The sequence below is a fragment of the Garra rufa genome, chromosome 1 (genome assembly GCF_049309525.1).
Source record: "Garra rufa chromosome 1, GarRuf1.0, whole genome shotgun sequence".
Classification (NCBI taxonomy): Eukaryota; Metazoa; Chordata; class Actinopteri; order Cypriniformes; family Cyprinidae; genus Garra; species Garra rufa.
Window position 1 is genome coordinate 40,283,713 of NC_133361.1, and position 20,320 is coordinate 40,304,032.

Sequence of the window (20,320 nt, forward strand, 5' to 3'; positions counted from 1 at the left end):
CAGAAGGAAGGCAATGCAAAGATTGTTTTTCCACAACTTGGATCTGCACAGTGTTTTGTCTTTGGAGCTGTCTTTATCACTTGATTTCTGTGTAGACCTGCATTTGCCTCTCTTGTTATTTACACTACATGCACAAATCGGTGGGTGGGGCTAAACAGGAAGCAGGCATTGATCTTCTTCTACAGAGGAGGTGTATAATCAGACTATTACGCCATAAAGTGACACATTGAACAGTCGGTCGTTTTGCCAGACTGGCTTCATTAATTTATCAAAGTTTTTAGACTAAAAGTCATTGCATACTGAGTGCTTGTTTTTTCTTTTTTCTTTTTTTTTTTTTTTCACATTTGTCATCTTTTCCTATCAAACTGCTTGCTATGGATGTGAAAACGCAGAAACCTGATCCAAACTTTTTTTATGATAGACGAAAATTTCGGAGGCGACAACGTGAGGTCATATGTGACCCTGGACCACAAAACCAGTCATAAGGGTCTTTTTTTTTTTTTTAATTGAGCATTTATACATCATCTAATAAATAAGTTTGTTAGGTTAGTAGAAGAATATTTGGCTGAGATACAACTATTTGAAAATCTGGAATCTGAGGGAGAAAATCCCCTTTAAAGTTGTCCAAATGAAGTTCTTAGCAATGCATATTACTAATCAAAAATTAAGTTTTGTTATATTTATGGTACACAATTTACAAAATAGCTTCATGGAATATGATCTATACATAATATCCTAATGATTTTTGTCATTAAAGAGAAAAATCGATAATTTTGATCCATACAATGTATTGTTGGATATTGCTAGAAATATACCTGTGCTACTTTAGACTGGTTTTGTGGTCCAGGGTCACATATTTACTTTTTTACCATGCAAAAATTTCAGACAAAAATTTTGGTTTCTCAGTTCATGACTGCTGTAATAAAAAAAAATTAAAAAATCTGACCCCAAACCTAAATTATGAAAGATGAAAAAATCAGGTTCCAGTGTTTCTGCTTTCAATATAAATAAAATCGTTACATTGATTTAATTGTTGTTGTGCATGTACACCAAAACTGCTTCAAAAATGCTCTAATAATTATGCATGTTTCCACAGTAAATATGCAGAATCATTTGAATGAATAAGCATGTGACATATGCACGCCACAGTGCAGCTGCAGAGTACATATCCATTGACTTTGTGAATCCCAGAATATCAGTGCCAAGAATATAACATATAGACAACAGTGACACTGTTCAATACATGTGCGTCATTTACACTACACTAAAATGGAGATTCCTGTTATTTTACTATTACTTGTTTTACACTAAAACATATTGTTAATAATAGTTATTAAAAAAGAAGCCACACTTTAGTCTAAGGACCAATTCTCGCTATTAACTACAACCCTGGCCTCAATAAACTTCACATTGCTGCTTATTAATAGTAAATAGGATAGTTGTTAAGTTTAAACATGGGGTAGGAATAAAGGATCTGATTACAGATCTGAATTTAATGCTAGGAATATGCACGTTAATAAGCAACTAGTTAATAGTGAAATTTGGTCCGTACTACAACTAAACTTTCTGAATACAAAAATATTTGTTTATTCACTGTGTTTACATGCATAGTAAAATTCAGTGATACAAACAATAATTCAGTCTGAAGCAGAAGATAAAGGGATTTCATTGACTACAGTAGTTTAAATAATGTAATATAAAAAGGGCACACAGAATGATGAATGAAGTCTCTGTGAGAAGTGCATCTCTTGCAGTGCCTGTATCAGATCCATATTCTGTCTACACAGTCTAATCATTACACAAATGGGATGGCCGTCGTCCGTTCCACACCTTTATCATTATGTGTGTGTGTTTGCGTGCATGAGGAAAAAGCGAGCGAGTGTGAAAGGGCGGTGTTTCCCCGTGTCAGTGCTCTGTGTGTCTGTCTCAGCACGGCTCAGAGAATGCCACCATGAGCCTGAAAGAGAAACTTAAGCCTGTAAGTACCATCCTTGCCTTGACCTTTATTTATCTCCTCTTCATCCACTCTTTTCTTCCCTTCGCTGCTTTGTGTTTCTCTTTCACTCTGTCTGATTTTTACCTCCCACACCTGGTTGGGGGAAGAAAAAAATAGGTCAGGACCAGGATGGATTTGACTGACAGCTGATGCCACTCACATAGATCACTGATAATGGTGTTGTTTCAGTGGCAGACTCTGTTGACTTTTTGCGACTTGCGAGACATATGCAAACCGAGACGTACTTTTGCCTGAGGTCGTGTCCCTTTGTCTTTATTTTATTGTTTTGTCTATTGCCGTTCACCATGTGTTTGCTTTATTTGAAGTAGTGGCGCTTAATTACATGTTTTTTATTTGACTTTTGTTTCTTTTTCCATTTTTTCATTTTCATTCACTAGGTGTTTGTTTTATTTGCTGTAGTTGCTTTCGCATGTCCCTTTGTTTTGCTTTTTGTTTAGTCTGTTATATTACATGCTTTTATGCATCATGCTTCTGTTTTGAATTTTGAATAGTAATGTTGCATGTTAAAATCTGTTTATTCTTCAGAAAAAGGTGTTTTTTTTCTTATTTTTTAATACAAACAACATATAGTATCAAAAACACGTCATGGAAAGTTACACTGACTTTAGCTGTACAAGATAAAGCTTTTGGTGAAGTTTTGCACAGTGCTTGTTTTAATTTTGTGTATCTTTATGTGTGTGTGTCACTGAGTAGTCAAAGTGGCGACAGTGAGAATGGATTTGCCCGGTTCCATCATTATGAAACAGCGTGTTAGATTATATCAATAAGCACAGATATCTCGCTCCAGTGAATCCGTGCGTGTGCATGTGAGCGCCTTCTGTCATTAGGATCTCTCCAGCACATGGATTTGAATGTGCGTTCACACAGTGTGTGTGTATGTGTTTGTGAGTTCACAGACATGTGAAAGCCCTGTGACTCCACATGATGAGTAAATGTTGATACTGAAAATATATGCAGTGTTTTTAAATGTGAATAAGATACTCCAAGTGAGAATGGACATATTTGTTTTGACTGATGCAGTGATGACTGAAAATTGATGCTGTTTTGTCTGCGAGCTGTGAATAATAGTTTTCAAGGTCGCTGACTTCTTATTTTGCCTTGTGAAATTGAGCAATACCACTGTGTGCTTGTGATTGTGGGAAAGGTTTTGCCTACTGAATAGGGACCAGATGCCTTCCATTTGATAGCAAAATATGAAATCACTTGCCAGTGCTCATTATGAAGAAGAAAAAAGATGAATAAACATACAAACTACAAAATAAATTCTGAATGGATAGCAAGGTTTATGTGAAGTGCAGGGGTAAAGATAGAGCACAGGAAATATCAGTAGCTCAGTATAAAAACAGTAGAGATCTATGGAAAGTCCCCAGCATAATCAATAAACTAGCATGTGTATGTGATGACAGATGAGACTTTCTGAGCAACTTACAACTTTTGGCAACAGCTATTTACACAGTCTAAAAAAGGCAGGTGCTGTTTACACTGTGTGTAAATAGTGGTAGATACTGTTTGCACCATGAAGAGCAACACACAGCATCTTGTTTGTGTTAGGAGCAAATGCCCATAGATGCTGTTCGGTACATTTAAATAGTGCTTTTTTACTAAAAGTTAATATCTGAGCAGTGTGTCATTCTGAGCATAATTAGTGAAAATCAATGTTAGGGATAATTGAAAATTCTGTTAATTACTCACTCTCATGTTGTTCCAAACCTGTAAGACCTTCGTTCATCTTTAGAATACAAAGATATTTTTGATGAAATCGGACAGCTTTCTGACCCTGCATAGACAGCAATGCAGCTACCATGTTCAAGGCCCAAAAAGGTAGTAAGGAAATCGATAAAATAGTCCATGTGACATCAGTGGTTCAACCGTAATGTTATGAAGCTTTGAGAATACTTTTTGTGCGCAAAGCTAACAAAAATAATGACTTTATTCAACAATTTCTTCTCTTCTATATCAGTATCTGCCATATGCGTTGTATTACTCTCAGGAACATGCATTGAAGACTGACACGGAAGAGACAAAATGGAACGTGTGAGTTGCGTTGCTGTCTATGCAGGATCAGAAAGCTCTCGGATTTCATCCAAAACGTGTTCCAAAGGTCTTACTGGTTTGTAATGACATGAGAGTGTGTAATTAATGACAGATTTTTTATTTTGGGGTAAACTATCCTTTTAATGGTGACTAGACTCTCTCTGGAATACTTGATTTTGATTGGTCGTTCATGGCATTCATCGGTTACATATTGCTGAATATCCGATAAACCTGTACATAAGATAGATGAACAAGTGAAATAATAAAATAGTTATACCTCAAATCAATAGTTCATGATGTTTTATTTATTTGGTAAGAAGCCATGTATAAAGCAGGATAGTGTACAGCCAGACGCAGACAAATAGACCTCTGGTCTTTGCATCAGGCTTCTGATAACCATGTTGGGGTTTATTTTCAGTAATGACAGTCCATTATCTCTTACATGCATCTGCTTGTTGTTAGAGGCCTGCATTGCTGTAATCTGTACGTCTTCCTTTCTGTCTTTAAGAGCTGGAACACATTATGAACCCTTTCTGTGTTTAAGAGTACAGGACACTGTTCCTTTGTGATGTTGTTCAGTAAAGATTACTACGTGATGGACCACAAAACCAGTCGGGGTATTTTTTTTAATGAAAAATTGCTAAATAAATAAGCTTTCCATTGATGTATGGTTTGTTATGATAGGACAATATCTGAGATAGAACTATTTGAAAATATGGAGCCTGAGGGTGCAAAAAAAAAATTTTTTTTTTAAATATTGAGAAAATTGCCTTTAAAAGTTGTCCCAATTGAAATTCTTAGGAATGCATATTACTAATCAAAAATTAAGTTTTGATATATTTGCAGTTGGAAATGTACAAAATATCTTCATTAAACATGATCTTTATGTAATATCCTAATGATTTTGGCATAAAAGAAAAATCGATAGTTTTGACTCATACAATGTATTTTTGGCTATTTCTACAAATATACCCGTGCTGCTTCAGACTGGTTTTGTGGTCCAGGGTCACATATAAAAAGTTGTAGATCTATACCCAGTCATCTGTTCGGTGTGTTTTTTTTTTTTTTTTTTTTTTTTTACAACTAATAGTTTGGCTTCTAAAACTGTAAAAGGTACAATTTTCAACTGCAGTACAATGTAATGTACAATGTAAGATACTATACAGAGTAATGGTAGTATTTATAAAGTTTTGGATACTGATTGGAAACAAATTAGCTTGCTATTGCTACATTTTCATTTTCTGTCTGCTTTTTGGAACTTCTAGTATACATTTCTGAATTTTTTTTTTTAAATAATTCAAAGAGTAATAAACAAATAATTAAATTTTTTTATGCAAAATACACAACAGATGCTGTCTGCACACTAAATGAAAACTAACCCATAAAAGTTTACCACTAATATATTTATTCATTTTTATTTTGAACTAATGTGGTGGAAAACTGAGAAAAGCTTTAGCTTGAAACGTTTATCTGTTTGAACTCATTGCACATTGCTTTTATTTTTATATTTTCTGTTTTAATTTTTGCTTAAGCTTTAATAATTTTCTTAGTTTTTGCTTTAATTTGTTGTTGTTTCAGTAATCGTAGTACTTGAGCGTAACACCATGACAAGTTTTTCATGCAACATTTATCAAATATAAACCTGTGGATGGACTTTGTTTGAACGCAACAATTCTTTCTATATCACCGCATTGATTTAGACAGGCAAGGTCAGCAGTAATGACCTTCCATGCCGTACTGTGACAGCTAATCAGTGTGGGAGACTCTTTCAGCCTTTTTAGGTCTCATTTGGTTTGACCTGTTGGAAATGTTCCACACCCTCTCTCACCACTCCCTGTCGATTTCTTTTTTTTTTCTCTGTAAATCGGTGCATTTAGGCAGTTAAGCCTGTTTGTTCAGCAACCCGGCTTTTTGTTCCCTTGGATTCAGAAAGCTGGCATCATCCATCTATCCTGTCCTGCATTCTTTCTTACTTTAGATCTGGTGTGTTTATATAGTATAGTATGTTTATGGTAAAGATGACTGCGATGAAGTGTCTGTTTTTAGGTAAAGTCTGTGGAGTTTCTTCAGCTTTTCTGTGGATGTTGTGAGTCAGCATAACACCGTGAGAACATGGACAAGGAGCCTCTCATTGTCATACCGGTCAGTACAGACTGCAGTTTATGCAGGATGCACATTAATCTTGTATTCAGAAATATTTGATGAATATGTATATTTGCAGATGTTATAGTGGTGTTTTCTCACTTAATTGCATATTTTATGTCTAATAGACAGAAACATTAATCATAACAAATTTCTGATGTCAGCTTGAATAATTGATAAGTGGTGGCAGGTAAATTACATTTAAAACCATTCTTAAATTAAGCCATTCATCTACTTAAAGGCAATTCTGAAGTGCTAAAGAAAAGTAAAAGCCCTGATTTACATTCATACCCTCTCAAAATAAGAGAAAAACGCATCCCTCACCACATCGCTTGACAGTCAATCTGCATACGGCTGTGATTTGCATGAGGTTGTCAGATGTTCTAAAATTTGTATAAAAGAAAAAGAAAGGAAGACTGAAAAGCAAGTAATACTGAGTGCATACTCATTTATCAGGAAAAAAACATGCAGTACTAGGTTTGAGGTCATTATTATTATTATTTGAACATGTCCTTGAATACCATGGCTACCGTTATAGTCATTTAGTGCTTGCTTACAAAATATTTTTTTTTTCCATCCCAAAAGAACTCTTTCAGATCGACCAACTTTTTCCACATGACTGATGTTCAAGCGATCAACTTGTAGTCTCCATGGCAGCCAGCGGTTGCCATGGTCGTCTGTGTGAGCAGTAATCACGGGCTGCTAATGGTGTATTAAAGGAGTGATTTTCTTTTGGGGAAAAGCTCTAGCAGAAAATAGGTCTCAGTGTGAAATAGTTCAGCGGATGCATATATAGCCCACTTCTTGCTGCATACTTTTTGACATAATGTGTTCGACATAAAAAAAATGACTTGTTGCATAATGTCTTTAATTTTGGTTCTGTTTACATGGTCATCCATTTTTATTTAGTTTTTGTCTCTTTGGCATCTATGGTTCTATGAAGAACCTTCAACATTCGTGGAATCTTTCCATTGAACAAAAGGTTCTTTATAGTGAAAAGCTTCTTCAGATCATAATTTACTCACCCCCGTGTCATTTAAGATGTTCATGTCTTTCTTTATTCAGTCGAAAAGAAAAAAATACCATTTTTGAGGAAAATATTCCAGGATTTTTTTCATATAGTGGATTTCAATGGGGATCAATGGGTCGAAGGTCTAAATTGCAGTTTCAGTGCAGCTTCAAAGGACTCTACACAATTCCAGCTGAGGAATAAGGGTCTTATCTAGCAAAACGATTTAAAAGAAAATTAAATTAATATACTTTTTAGCCACAAGTGCTCATCTTGCACTAGTTCGACTTCACACATTAAGTAATCAAAGTGAACGCCCAAAAAAAGGTAAAACAACGATGTTGAATGATTTTGAAGTTGGAGAAGAAAATGACATGGAGTTTTTTGGCCTACCCTACCTTTTTGAACCGAAGTACACAGACAAAGAACTAATCGCACATCACTTTTCCAACGTGATTACATAATGCGTAAAGTCGAGCTGGTGCAAGATGAGCATTTGTAGTATAAAAGTATTCGTTTTTTTTTTTTTTTTTTTTTTTTTTTAGAAAATGACCCATCTTTTTGCTAGATAAGACCCTTATTCCTCGGATGGGATTGTGTAGAGCCCTTTGAAGCTGCATTGTAACTGCTATTTGCACCTTTAACCCGTTGATCCCCATTGAAGTCCACTATATGAAGAAAAATCCTGGAATGCTTTTCTCAAAAACCTTTATTTTTTTTCAACTGAAGAAAGACATGAACATCTTGGATGACATGGGGCTGAGTAAATTATCAGGACATTTTTGTTTTGGATTTTAACTAATTCTTTAACATGTTTCTCACACTAAGAAAAATGTTTTGTTTCTATGGCTTCTCTGTGAAAACCCCCTTTTGGATCCCTTGTTTTTAAGAGCCATGTCCAGTGATTTATCATTGATCAGAGTAGAGGGGGATAATGGAAAGCTCTAGTGACGTGACAGAGGAGGCGTATGGATGAACGGATCCAGACCCCATTGCAAAGCCTCTCAGTAACACAATACAAACTCTAGCTATTAATATCTGAGAGCGTGTGAATTCACAGTTGACTGTGAATGTTAAAGGTTGGATGTCAATAACATCAAACGCCATTGTTTTTCGAGTGTCTTTTAACTAAACATCATGACGTCAAACCTGTGCCATATGCGCCATGTTAGCTGAACAATGATTTAAAGGTACACTAACTTTGTTCAAGATTTATATAATGACACTGTGAATCCATCTTCCAGACTGTGTTTTTGTCTTATCCTGAATCACTATGGTACGCCTATAAGTGTTTATATTCAGACTATTGTAAATCTGTTGGGATGACAACTGCACTGGAGTAGCCTAGTACCTGTGTGACTCGTCATATCCATAAACAGAGAGAAGTAGCTCCGGCTACAGTGTTCTTCTGCAGGACAAAAACTATTGTGTGACTTGAGACTACTATTATAATATTTTTAATTTGTTAGGATAAGACTTAAGGCTTAAGACTGTTTTTTGGCTGAGAGTCACATATTTGTTTTATGAATAATACAGGTTTAAAGGGAGAATAAATAATGACAGACTCTTCAAGGTTGGCTTCTTTTACCTGTTTATTTCTTTGTCATTTTTCTTAAAGCATTGCATTTGCACCACTTCAAACAGTGTTGTCGATTAACAGAGACAGACCTCCTGTGGCACGTTTCTTCAGGCTGTGCCCTTTAAAAATTTGATCTGGTCTGTAGGACGTGACTGCGGCCCTTCCAATAATGGCACATGTCAAGAGGAAGAGGGGACTTAAACATTGAAGAGCAACGCATGAAAGATGAACAGATGTCTGCATTTCACACACTGTCTGTACATCTCTAAAGTTTGTGCGGGTTGAAATGGGATATGACAATACAGTTCAGAGGATTGAGTGAAATGTCTGTTTCTTTGAAATGCCATCAAGATATGATCAGGTGTGCATTGTGTGTGTTTGTTTGGGTCTATTGAGATGTCCTCTGACATTTTGTACTGTCACTCATAGACGTAACCTTATTGTGGACATGTTTGTTTGTATAATTTTTTAGGGGCACTGAATCATTGTGCTGAATCATACAGTGTTCATAACACTAGCTATTTTTTCAAAAAGTTGTGAATTAATTTGTGAATAAAGCGCTGTTTCCGTCTCATGTGTTTAAGAGAATAAAATCGTCACTTTCTGGGAAACTGGCAAAAAAATACATAGTATTAAATAGATAGGCCATGATTTACTCACCCTCAAGCCATCCTAGATGTATATGACTTTCTTTTTTCAGATGAATACAATCGGAGTTATATTTTAAAAAGTCCTGGCTTTTAAGCTTTGTAATGGCAGTGAATGGCTGTTGAGATTTTGAAGTCCAAAATCTACTCCTACGTCATCCACTGGATGACAGTTATCGGAAGTTAGAGATTATGGTTGATAAAGTTTTAAATATGGATATTTTTCTTACACAATCACGTCTATTCACTTTACAAGGCATTTTTTTAACCCCTGGAGCCATGTGGAGTACTTTTTATGATGGATCGACGCACTTTATTGGACTTCAAAATCTCAACACCCATTCACTGCCATTATAAAGCTTATAAGAGCCAGTACATTTTTTAATATAACTCTGATTGTTTTTGTGTGAAAGAAGAAAGTCATATACACCTAGGATGGCATGAGGGGGAGTAAATTGTGTGGTAATTTTCTTTTTGTGCAGTGTTTAGTTTAGTTGTCCAATCAAAAGGTCTGTTGAGGCAAAGTCAAATTGGAATTTTTCAAGGATTTTTTTTTTGATAAATGTGTTTCCATAGTTTATGCGCATGTCTTGTTTCACCCAAAAATGAACAGCAGCACAACTGACAAGTTCAAGGCCCAAAGAGGTAGTAAGGACATTGTTAAAATAGTACACGAGCATCAGTGATTCAACCATAATTTTATGAAGCCACGACAATACTTTTTGGGCAAAAAGAAAGCAAAAATAACAACTTTATTCAATAATTTCTTCTCTTCCGTGTCAGTTTTTCGATGCGTGTTGACGAGAGTGCCACATTTTAATATTCATTTTGACTAATTATGTTGTGCTTTTGTCATTTTTATTATATTATTTTCATATTAATATTTTCATATTATTTTTATTTAGTTTTTGTACATTTTTAGTTAGCAATTTTAGTGCTTCAACTTAAGCAGCATTTTAATTTTTAACCTAATATTTACTTCAATTGTGTTATGTCACCAACAAATTTTGAATCTTAATTTGTCTGTCTTGACATGAAGTCTTCATTCCCTCCTTCAGGGAATGAGGGTTACAAGTAGCGGAGATGTTTTTGTTAACAATAATAACTAGGACTGCCCTTGACTAAAGAATTTTTTGGTCGACCATTAGTCGTTCATTTTAAGTATTAGTCGACTATTAGTCATTTATTAGTAAACCATACAAATCATAATAATGAGCCTTTAATTGCCTAAATAACCTAATAAGTGCTCAATTAAGTGCATGAAAAATAGAGATTGCCGTAGGGCACCAGCAGATATTATGAATGTGTCAGAGAAAAACAGCAAGGAAGACTCACTGAAGTTTTAATAATTTATTGATAAACTAGTGCTTTCTTTGTTTTCTTTCTAACTCACGACACTGACTTGTCATCTCCACAGTAGTGATGCGCCTGTATACATGTTTCATATGGATTACATAATCTGAGAATATTTGTTTTCAATTTAAATTGGTTTATTTAAAAATAGATATTTCACTCTCTATAGATACATTTTTCATGTCCGTAAGGCAAGTATACACAGTTTCAAAGTTTCACAAAGACCACAATGACAGAAAGCGCATCCTGTTTGCTTCCATTATTTTACAAAAGCGCAACGTTTTGTTGTTATTGTGAGTGCACACAAATAAATGTAGAGTCTTTCAGGTTCGAAAGATGTACTGCTTTTATCTGTATGACCAAAAATGACAGAGTATTTTAAGAGCAAGTGAACGCACCGGCGCCTCCATCTGTCATGCAGTAAGGCCGCTACTATTTAGCTTCCACACTCCGCACAGACACATGAATAGCGCACATTTTTCTAGGTTAGATTAAGCGACCATATAAAGTTGCTACTACTTACATATTTTAGATGAAAAGCCATATTTGAGGTCGATGAATGATAGGTGAGCATTTGAACATCTTGCCTGATGTACTGTATCACCACATAGACCAGCTGTTAACGATCTGTCTGTCACGGACTGCGTGATTTTGACACTTCCTGTGGAATTTTTTTTTTTTTTGCGACCCAGCGATTTTGGTCGACCAAGCCTCTTCTCGTCGACTAACAGTTAATCAACTTTTAGGGGCAGTTCTAATTATAACCCTGTCCAGACGGTGTAGTTATAATCTCTCACAGCAAAACTGGCAGCAAACTGTCCATGTTAACCTTGCATCCATCGAATTTCAATTAAAAACCTTTACCTCTTTCATTCTCTCCCCAGGTACTGTCACTTGGGGCAGATGTGCTTCCTGAGTACAAGCTTCAAGCTCCACGCATCCACAAGTGGACCATCCTCCACTACAGCCCATTCAAGGCAGTATGGGATTGGATCATCCTGCTCCTAGTGCTCTACACGGCCGTCTTCACTCCCTACTCAGCCGCCTTCCTCCTCAATGAGCAGGAGGACGAGAGGAGGCGTACCTGCGGCTACACCTGCAACCCCCTCAACGTAGTGGACCTGGTGGTGGATGTCATGTTCATAATTGACATCCTCATCAATTTCAGGACCACGTACGTCAATCACAATGACGAGGTTGTCAGCAATCCCACTCGCATCGCTCAGCACTACTTCAAGGGCTGGTTCCTCATAGACATTGTGGCTGCGATTCCCTTCGACCTGCTCATTTTCAGATCAGGTTCAGATGAGGTGAGAGTTGTGACATGCTAACTAGGTGGTATATTAATCAATGTTATATTTCAAATGCACAGCTTTCTAATTTTAGAAGAACCACTCTATCAGTCAAGGAATCGTCTAGAGTATTGATCTCAGTGTAATAATGTTGATTGTGTTTGTTATTCTAAATGTTCTATTGACCTTATAGAAAAGGTGAAGGTCACTTCCACAGAATAGGGTTGGACTATAGTTGATGTCATAAAAAAAGTCAAAAGTTTACATCCCCCTTTCAGAATCTGCAAAATGTGAATTATTTTTACCAAAATAAGAGGGATCATACAAAATGCTCGTTATTGTTTATTTAGTACTGACCTCAATAAGATATTTCACATGAAAGGCATTTACATATAGCCCACAAGAGAAAATAATAAAAATAAAAATAAATCTTTTCACACTAAGGACAACTGGGGCACTCAAATGCAACTATTACAAAAGGTTCAAACACTCACTGAGTTCTAAAAGGAAAAAGCATGCATTTTGCCTAAATATCATATTTTTTTCATTTCGTACTGCACTTCAGAGGCTACAGAAGATAGTTACATTTCACCGGAAATTTCCAAAATATCTTCATGGAACATGATCTTTACTTAATATCCTAATGATTTTTGGCGTAAAAGAAAAATCTGTAATTTTGACCCATACGATATATTGTTGGCTATTGCTACAAATATACCTGTGCTACTTACAACTGGTTTTGTGGTCCAGGGTCACATATAACGTTTCTTAGTGCTTATAGATTGCAGTAACAATTTCCATAAAAATGTGTTTTTGGGTGCCAATCATGCAGACCAAATACAAATAGGAGTGATTGTCCAAACTAATTTATTCTCTCAAACTCGTCCTTCCAGCCTCAAACCACGACCCTGATTGGTCTTCTGAAGACTGCGAGGCTGCTGCGATTGGTGCGAGTAGCGAGGAAACTGGACCGTTACTCTGAGTATGGTGCGGCAGTGCTTTTCCTCCTCATGTGCACCTTTGCCCTCATCGCTCACTGGCTGGCATGCATCTGGTACGCCATTGGCAACGTGGAGCGCACCAGCTCTGCCCGGATTGGAGGCATGAAGATCGGCTGGCTGGACAACCTGGCCGACCAGATTGGCAAACGTTACAATGACAGCGATTCCTTCTCCGGACCCTCCATCAAGGACAAATATGTAACTGCACTGTATTTCACCTTCAGTAGTTTGACCAGTGTGGGATTTGGAAACGTCTCTCCTAACACCAACCCTGAGAAGATTTTTTCCATTTGTGTCATGCTCATTGGCTGTAAGTGCACTACATTCATTATCTTTATTAGGCATGACAACTAAGGCTTCACTGGGAATTTTTAAACTTAAACATTAATATGTACATTCCTGTACAAAGGTTTGGGGTCAGTAAGAGTGTTTTGATTGCAAAATGGACTGAAAGATGCTTATGTTAAGTAAAAAAATAAAAAAAATTTAATGTAATTTTATTTTTAATTTGTAAACTTTTCATAGATAACATTGACATATGCTATTGTTTAAACATTTGGGATCAATACGTTTTTTTTAAACAGAAATTAATACTGATTAATTCACCAAGGGGACATTCAATTCATCAAAAATGACAGTAAAATCCTTTCTAATATTACGAAGGATTTCTATTGAACTTTGTTATTTTTATCAAAGAATTTGAAAAACAATGTATTACAGTTTTTGCAAAATATCAAGCAGAAAAACTGTTTTCAACATTGATAATAATAATTATTGTTTCTTGAGCTGCAAATCAGCATATTAGAATGATTTTCTGAAAGATCATGTGACACTGAAGACTGGAGTAATGGCTGCTGAAAAAATAGCTTTGCATCACAAGAATAAATTATTAAATAATAAATATTAAAACAAATATATTAAAATAGAACAGTTGTTTTATGTTGTAATAATAATACTCAATATTAGACTTCCTTCAAAAACATTAAAAACTCTTACCAACCTCAGTCTTTTAAATGACAGTGTATATATTATAAATACATTTATTTTTCAAAAAAAATCTTTTGTTTGCACCATGCTCTTGGCTGATGATTATCTCTGTTGTTCTTCTTTCTTTTCAGCCCTGATGTATGCCAGTATCTTCGGCAATGTGTCAGCTATAATTCAGAGACTGTATTCAGGCACAGCTCGCTATCACACTCAAATGCTGCGTGTGAAAGAGTTCATCAGGTTTCATCAGATCCCAGGAGGCCTTCGGCAACGACTAGAAGAGTACTTCCAGCACGCCTGGTCCTACACTAACGGCATTGACATGAATGCTGTGAGTTACAAACACACGCATAACCTTCATATATACCTGAAATATTACATGAATACATCTATACCTATATACCTATAGTTGAGGTCAAAAGTTTACATACACCTTGCAGAATCTGCAAAATGTTAAGTATTTTACCAAAGTAAGATGGATCATACAAAATGCATGTTATTTTATGTTTAGTACTGACCTGAATAAGATATTTCACATAAAAGACTTTTACATATAGTCCACAAGTAAAAATAGTAGTTGAATTTATAAAAATGACAACGTTCAAAAGTTTACATACACTTGATTCTTAATGCTGTGTTGTTATCTGAATAATCCACAGCTGTGTTTGTTTGTTTATTGATAGTTGTTCATATCATATTTAGGAAAAATAAGAAAAAAATCTTCATTCTGTTCAAACGTTTTCTTAATGCATCATGTTTCCTTCTTCAGTGAGCTTTTGAACCGTCTGTAATAGTTGCATATGAGTCTCTCAGTGTAAAAAAAATGAATCTCAAAATAATACAGTCATTGTTGGAAAGGGTTTGAATACACAAAAATGCTGAAAAATGATTTGCTAAAGGATTTTTCAAAAGAAGAGCAGGCAGTTCAACTGTTCAAACAAGGAACTCATGAACAACTATCACTAAACAAAAACGCAGCTGGGGATCATTCAGGTAACAACACAAAGTATTAAGAATCAAGTGCATGTGAACAGGGTCATTTTTTATAAATTGAACTGTAATTTTCTCTTGTGGACTATATGTAAATGTATTTCATGTGAAATATCTTATTCAGGTCAGTACTAAATAAAAAATAACATGCATGTTGTAGGATCCCTCTTATTTTGCTAAAATAATTAGCATTTTGCAGATTCTGCAAGGTGTATGTAAACTTTTGACCTGTACTTTCATATAGTGCCCTATGTAATGTTTAATAAAGCTCCCTTAAGAATAAATCTTTTTTATGTTTTGATTTATCCTTGAATTTCTGGGGATTAATTCCAGTTCAAGAAATATTGTACATGTTCAAAGTGTATAATGTTGCCATTTTCTCCTGTCCTGTTACAGGTGTTGAAGGGTTTCCCAGAGTGTCTGCAGGCTGACATCTGTCTACATTTGAACCGCAGTCTGCTGCAGAACTGTAAGGCATTCAGGGGGGCGAGCAAAGGCTGTCTGCGGGCCCTGGCCATGCGTTTTAAGACCACCCATGCCCCACCTGGTGACACTCTGGTGCACAATGGAGACGTTTTAACTGCACTGTATTTCATCTCCCGCGGCTCCATAGAGATTCTCAGAGAGGATGTGGTCGTGGCCATTTTAGGTTTGATTACTTTCTAGTTTTATAAGTTTTAAATGAGGGTCCCAGCATACGATAGCCACACTAAAATGCAGCTTTATAGTGCCCCTTAGTGGTTGAACTTCTTTGAATGTTTATTATTAATCCTCGGCATTACATGAAGCCTCTTTAGCACCTAAATGTGATGATGTTCTTTCTATATTTATCTTCTCTTCTAATTATTTCAACTCCTGCCTCCCTTTCTGTTTCCACTGTAGGTAAGAATGATATTTTTGGGGAGCCCATCAGTCTATATGCCAGGCCGGGGAAATCAAATGCGGATGTGAGGGCTCTGACGTACTGTGACCTGCACAAGATCCGCAGAGACGACCTGCTGGAGGTGTTAGACATGTACCCCGATTTCTCAGACAGCTTCTGGAATAACCTAGAGATCACATTCAACCTTCGAGATGTAAGCCACTCAAACTCACACAATACGTTTTGGCCAATTGCAAGTTATTATTCATGTTTCTGTACATGTTTCTGTAATTCTGTGAGTTACTGAAGCTTGTGTGTATCAGGCAGACAGAAACATGCAGCCAACCCCAAGTGAGGACTCAGAATGTGGGTACCGTCGACCCAGACATCGGAGGAACCCCTTACAGCGTAATCGACCTGGTGAGACTGCCCATCTAGTCCAGGATAATAATTTTGCTGCATGAATATATTATTCTGATCTTTCTCTTCTCTTTTACATCACTCAGATGGGATGGACCGAGATGGAATGGACACATACCCAGTACAGTCCTGTTCGCCTGTGGGGAACCACCGGGGGGCAATACCGCTTTCTCACTGGGATGAGTTATGCAGCAATATTAGTGCTGCTTCCTTGTCCAGTGAGGAGGACTTGAAGCCCCTGGTATCTGGCCGAGGGGAAATGTACTCGCAAGGGACAGAGATGCAAGAATATTCCCCTTCTGTAGTCAGCCTCATGCCCCACGGCAACAGCACAGCTTCTGCCATGGGAGGACCACTAGGAGGGACACATCCATACACAGGTAGCAGGATAAGATATGTGTCATCTACCTATACATACCTATGATAAACCCAGTTCTAAACTCAAACTCTGGTGTTAAAGGCACAGTATGTAATTTTCATATCTAGAGGGCACATATTCAAAACAAACAAAGAAACAAAGGCGTGGTTTGATGACGCAGTGATTGAGTGTGTAATAATGGGAGTTGTGGTCTTCATCCTCACTGCCGATTAAATGCAATGGGACTCAGGCAGAAATTATGTTCCTGGATGAGCTAATGTATTAACTGGTAATTCATACCTAAGGTCTTTAGCGGCCCGGGACGTCAGTATGCTTAACTTTATTCCTCTGGAATTTTTTTTTTTTTTTTTTTTTTTGCTATTGCAGAAGTTAGAGATCCATCCGTGCTGGATATATGCAGTTGCAATCAAAATTATTCAACCCCCTTGACCTGCAAGACATTTTGCTGCAGAGAACAACATTTTGTGAAAACAATTCAACAAAGGCATAAGTAAATTATTAAAGAAAGCTTATTAATACAAATTTGAGTAATTCTGAGAACGTAAGTTGATGAATAATGGAAAAAAATCGAATTGGCTCTAAACATTTATGTTCAAAATTATTCAACCCCTGAAAGTAAATTTGGTGTAGAATCTTTTATTCTTTAAAACCACCAATAAACACTGCCTGGAAGGGCTTAGATACTTCTGTCAGCTTTCTGCTGCAATCTTGGCCCATTCCTTCCCTGAAAAAGCTTTCAGATCACTGATAATCTTTGGTTTTTACTTTGCCACTGCTTGCTTCAAATTCAACCATGTATTTTCAATGAGAATTACATCTGGAAACTGAACAGGCCACTTAAAAACATTCTATGACTGATCCCTGAACCAAGCGTAAGTAGATTTGAACGTATACTTTGGGATGATTGTCCTGCAGGAAAGTCCATTGATTATTAGCTTCAGACTTTGCACAAAAGGCATCACAATGTTTACCAAAATGGTCTGATACTTTAATAAATCAATGATATCCTTTGTATGGTCATGTTTTCCACTTCCTGCTTCAGTAGAACAACCCCATAACAGGACTGGTCCACCTCCATGTTTGATGATGGAGATGGTGTTCTTCTGTGTATAAGTTTGGTCTTTTTTGCACCAGACATACGGCTGATCCATACATCCAAAAAGTTCCAGTTTGGACACATCACTCCATAAAACTTCCAGAACTGCACAGGTCTATCCAAATGAATTTTGGCATGTTCAAGGCAGCCTTTTTGTTTTTCTTGGTCAAGAGTGGTATTCAGCAAGATTCCTCAACATGAAGACTACACTTGTCTAGTGTTCCTCTTGTACACAGCATTGAAATATTTTTCCTCCTTTCGTCAGGTCATCTTGCAAGTCTTTGGCTGTACATTGCAAGTTTTTCTCAGTTGATCTGATCAAACATTTTATGATATTGTGCTTTTTTGTTCAACAGCCTCAAAGGTTTTCTGGTTCAACACACTTTAATCTAAGGAATACGGCTGCCAGCTGTGTCTCTAGGGACTTGTAATGTCTTAGACATCTTCATGTAGTTTTAGACTTTCTAATATAGCAAACAATTTCTTCTCTATTGATTTTGTGTGAGCTTTGTTGACTTTACCATATTTGCTACTCATCTTCAGCACATGCATGGGCTAAGAGTATACTATGTGTTACACCCTAAGCTAATTCCATTTTTAATAAGTTTGTAAAGGCTTAAGACAATTTTTTAAGACAATTTTGTAACTTTCCATAAAAATAACTGTCCTAAAACAGCAATGTTGAATAGGGGTTGAATAATTCTGACATAGCTGTGTTATTAAAAAATCATATAACTCAAAAACATTACATTATATATTGACATTATCACTTTTAATATGGCAGAAAACTGATGTAGATGCAATTTTGTCCTGGATCTTCAGAAAGAGCCAAAATCATTTGGAAAGTACTGCAGTCTCTGGGGGGGTTGAATAATTTTGATTGCAACTGTAGGTCTGGGTCGCTTAAGACCTGAATATGTAAGAATGATTGGCAAAACATTTGTGCATTTAAGGGTTAACGTCACTGTAGTATGAAGCAGGGTGGGGCTAAGAACCATGGAAGCAGTTGCTACCGAGAGATTAGCACGACACATGGCTCGAAAACAGCGGAGCTTTCATAATGCGACAGTTGACCGCTTTTGCTCCTTCCGGTCATGCGTATGTGGAGTAAAGCAGCGCTGTTTTATTATGCTAGATACATTTGTGTGCGTTGAAAGCTTCGTTATAACGCTACCCTGTGCATTCGTCACCTGTCTAATGAATCACATAACATATTAAAGTACCTTTCTCCATGTTTTCTACAAAATAAAACCAGAAACCGAGGGTGTATGATGTCATTGACAGGCGACGCAATGACAAGAGATGGGACACTAGATATAATTGCTTATTTTTCTGGATTTAATCTTTCTTGGAAACATTTAGGGTAATGTAAGTTCAAAGTCAGCAAAATATAACACTTTTTTAGGTAGTTTAAAAAATAAACTTACATATTGTGCCTTTAAAGAAAGAAAACGCATTTGCTAAAGCAACCATGCCATTTCGTCTTATTTTTACATAGCTTTGAACTTTTTTTTTTTTTTTATTAAGCTCTGTTTCATGGGACTTGTATCCAAACACTCTGCATCGCAACTGCAGCATTGTACCAGGGGCCCGTTTCAGAAAGGAGGTTAAGTGAAAACTCTGAGTATGTTAACCCTGAAATGAGGGAAACTCTGGGTTTTCGGTTTCAGAATGGGAGGTATGTTAAACCTGAGAAAGCAGAGTAAGTCAAGCCCGTTTCTGAAAGAGAGGTAACTTATACTCAGAGTCAGTTACCATGGCAACTTACTCTGTGAACCTAACCTGGTCGGGAGCAGGTTTTCTTCGGTAAACCCAGAGTTTCTTTCGGTCTCCTCCCCCTTTTTAAAGCGCAAGTGATGTTTAAATACATCATTCATTCATTTATGCTTCAAAAATGCTTTTCTTAATGAGTGTTTTGGAATGTAAATTTAGTGCATTTTACTTAAAACATGAAAAATAATCTTAATGCAACTGGAAACAAGATTATTTTTCTTACCCAATTGACAGATAATATGCAAAATAAGAAAAATACACTTAAAAGATTAAATAAACACCTTACACTGTACACTGTAAAAAAATATAAAAAATGAAATAAAGTGCAAAAACAATAATTTTACAGAGAGAAGTTTTTACAGAAAAAAGTTATTTTACAGATTTTTCGTTGTTTCAATTATGATATTTAACTTTAATTTTAAATTTTTTGTTTGGCAGACACGGCTTCCAGTCATTTGACCGTTTTTTTACGGGACCTTTTTTACAGTATAAAACCTTTATTTTACAAAATTTCCCTTGTTTCAGTTACAATATTTTACTTAACTTTGTGGGGTTTTTTTGGCAGCTGTATCTGCCAGTGGTTTGACTGTTTTTTTACAGTGTAAAACCCTTATTTGACAGATTTTACCTAGATTACTACAATAAAAGCACTAAATGTTCTACAGAGAAACACTGTTATTTTACAAATCATTACAATAAAAAAAACCTTCAATAAAGTTTCAAAGCATGCTCAAGGTGG

At 36.2% G+C, this 20,320-nt stretch overlaps 1 protein-coding gene across 1 annotated transcript in view; it reads left to right on the forward strand.

Moving 5' to 3' along the window:
* Positions 1 to 20,320, forward strand: part of kcnh6a (potassium voltage-gated channel, subfamily H (eag-related), member 6a) — a 61,549-nt gene that overhangs the window by 35,050 nt on the left and 6,179 nt on the right. Inside the window, exons 7-13 of the mRNA XM_073840630.1 lie at positions 11,666 to 12,091; positions 12,967 to 13,384; positions 14,193 to 14,392; positions 15,448 to 15,700; positions 15,934 to 16,127; positions 16,237 to 16,333; positions 16,420 to 16,713. Of these exons, the coding sequence (XP_073696731.1) occupies positions 11,666 to 12,091; positions 12,967 to 13,384; positions 14,193 to 14,392; positions 15,448 to 15,700; positions 15,934 to 16,127; positions 16,237 to 16,333; positions 16,420 to 16,713 (1,882 nt within the window). The remainder of the gene's footprint in view (positions 1 to 11,665; positions 12,092 to 12,966; positions 13,385 to 14,192; positions 14,393 to 15,447; positions 15,701 to 15,933; positions 16,128 to 16,236; positions 16,334 to 16,419; positions 16,714 to 20,320) is intronic.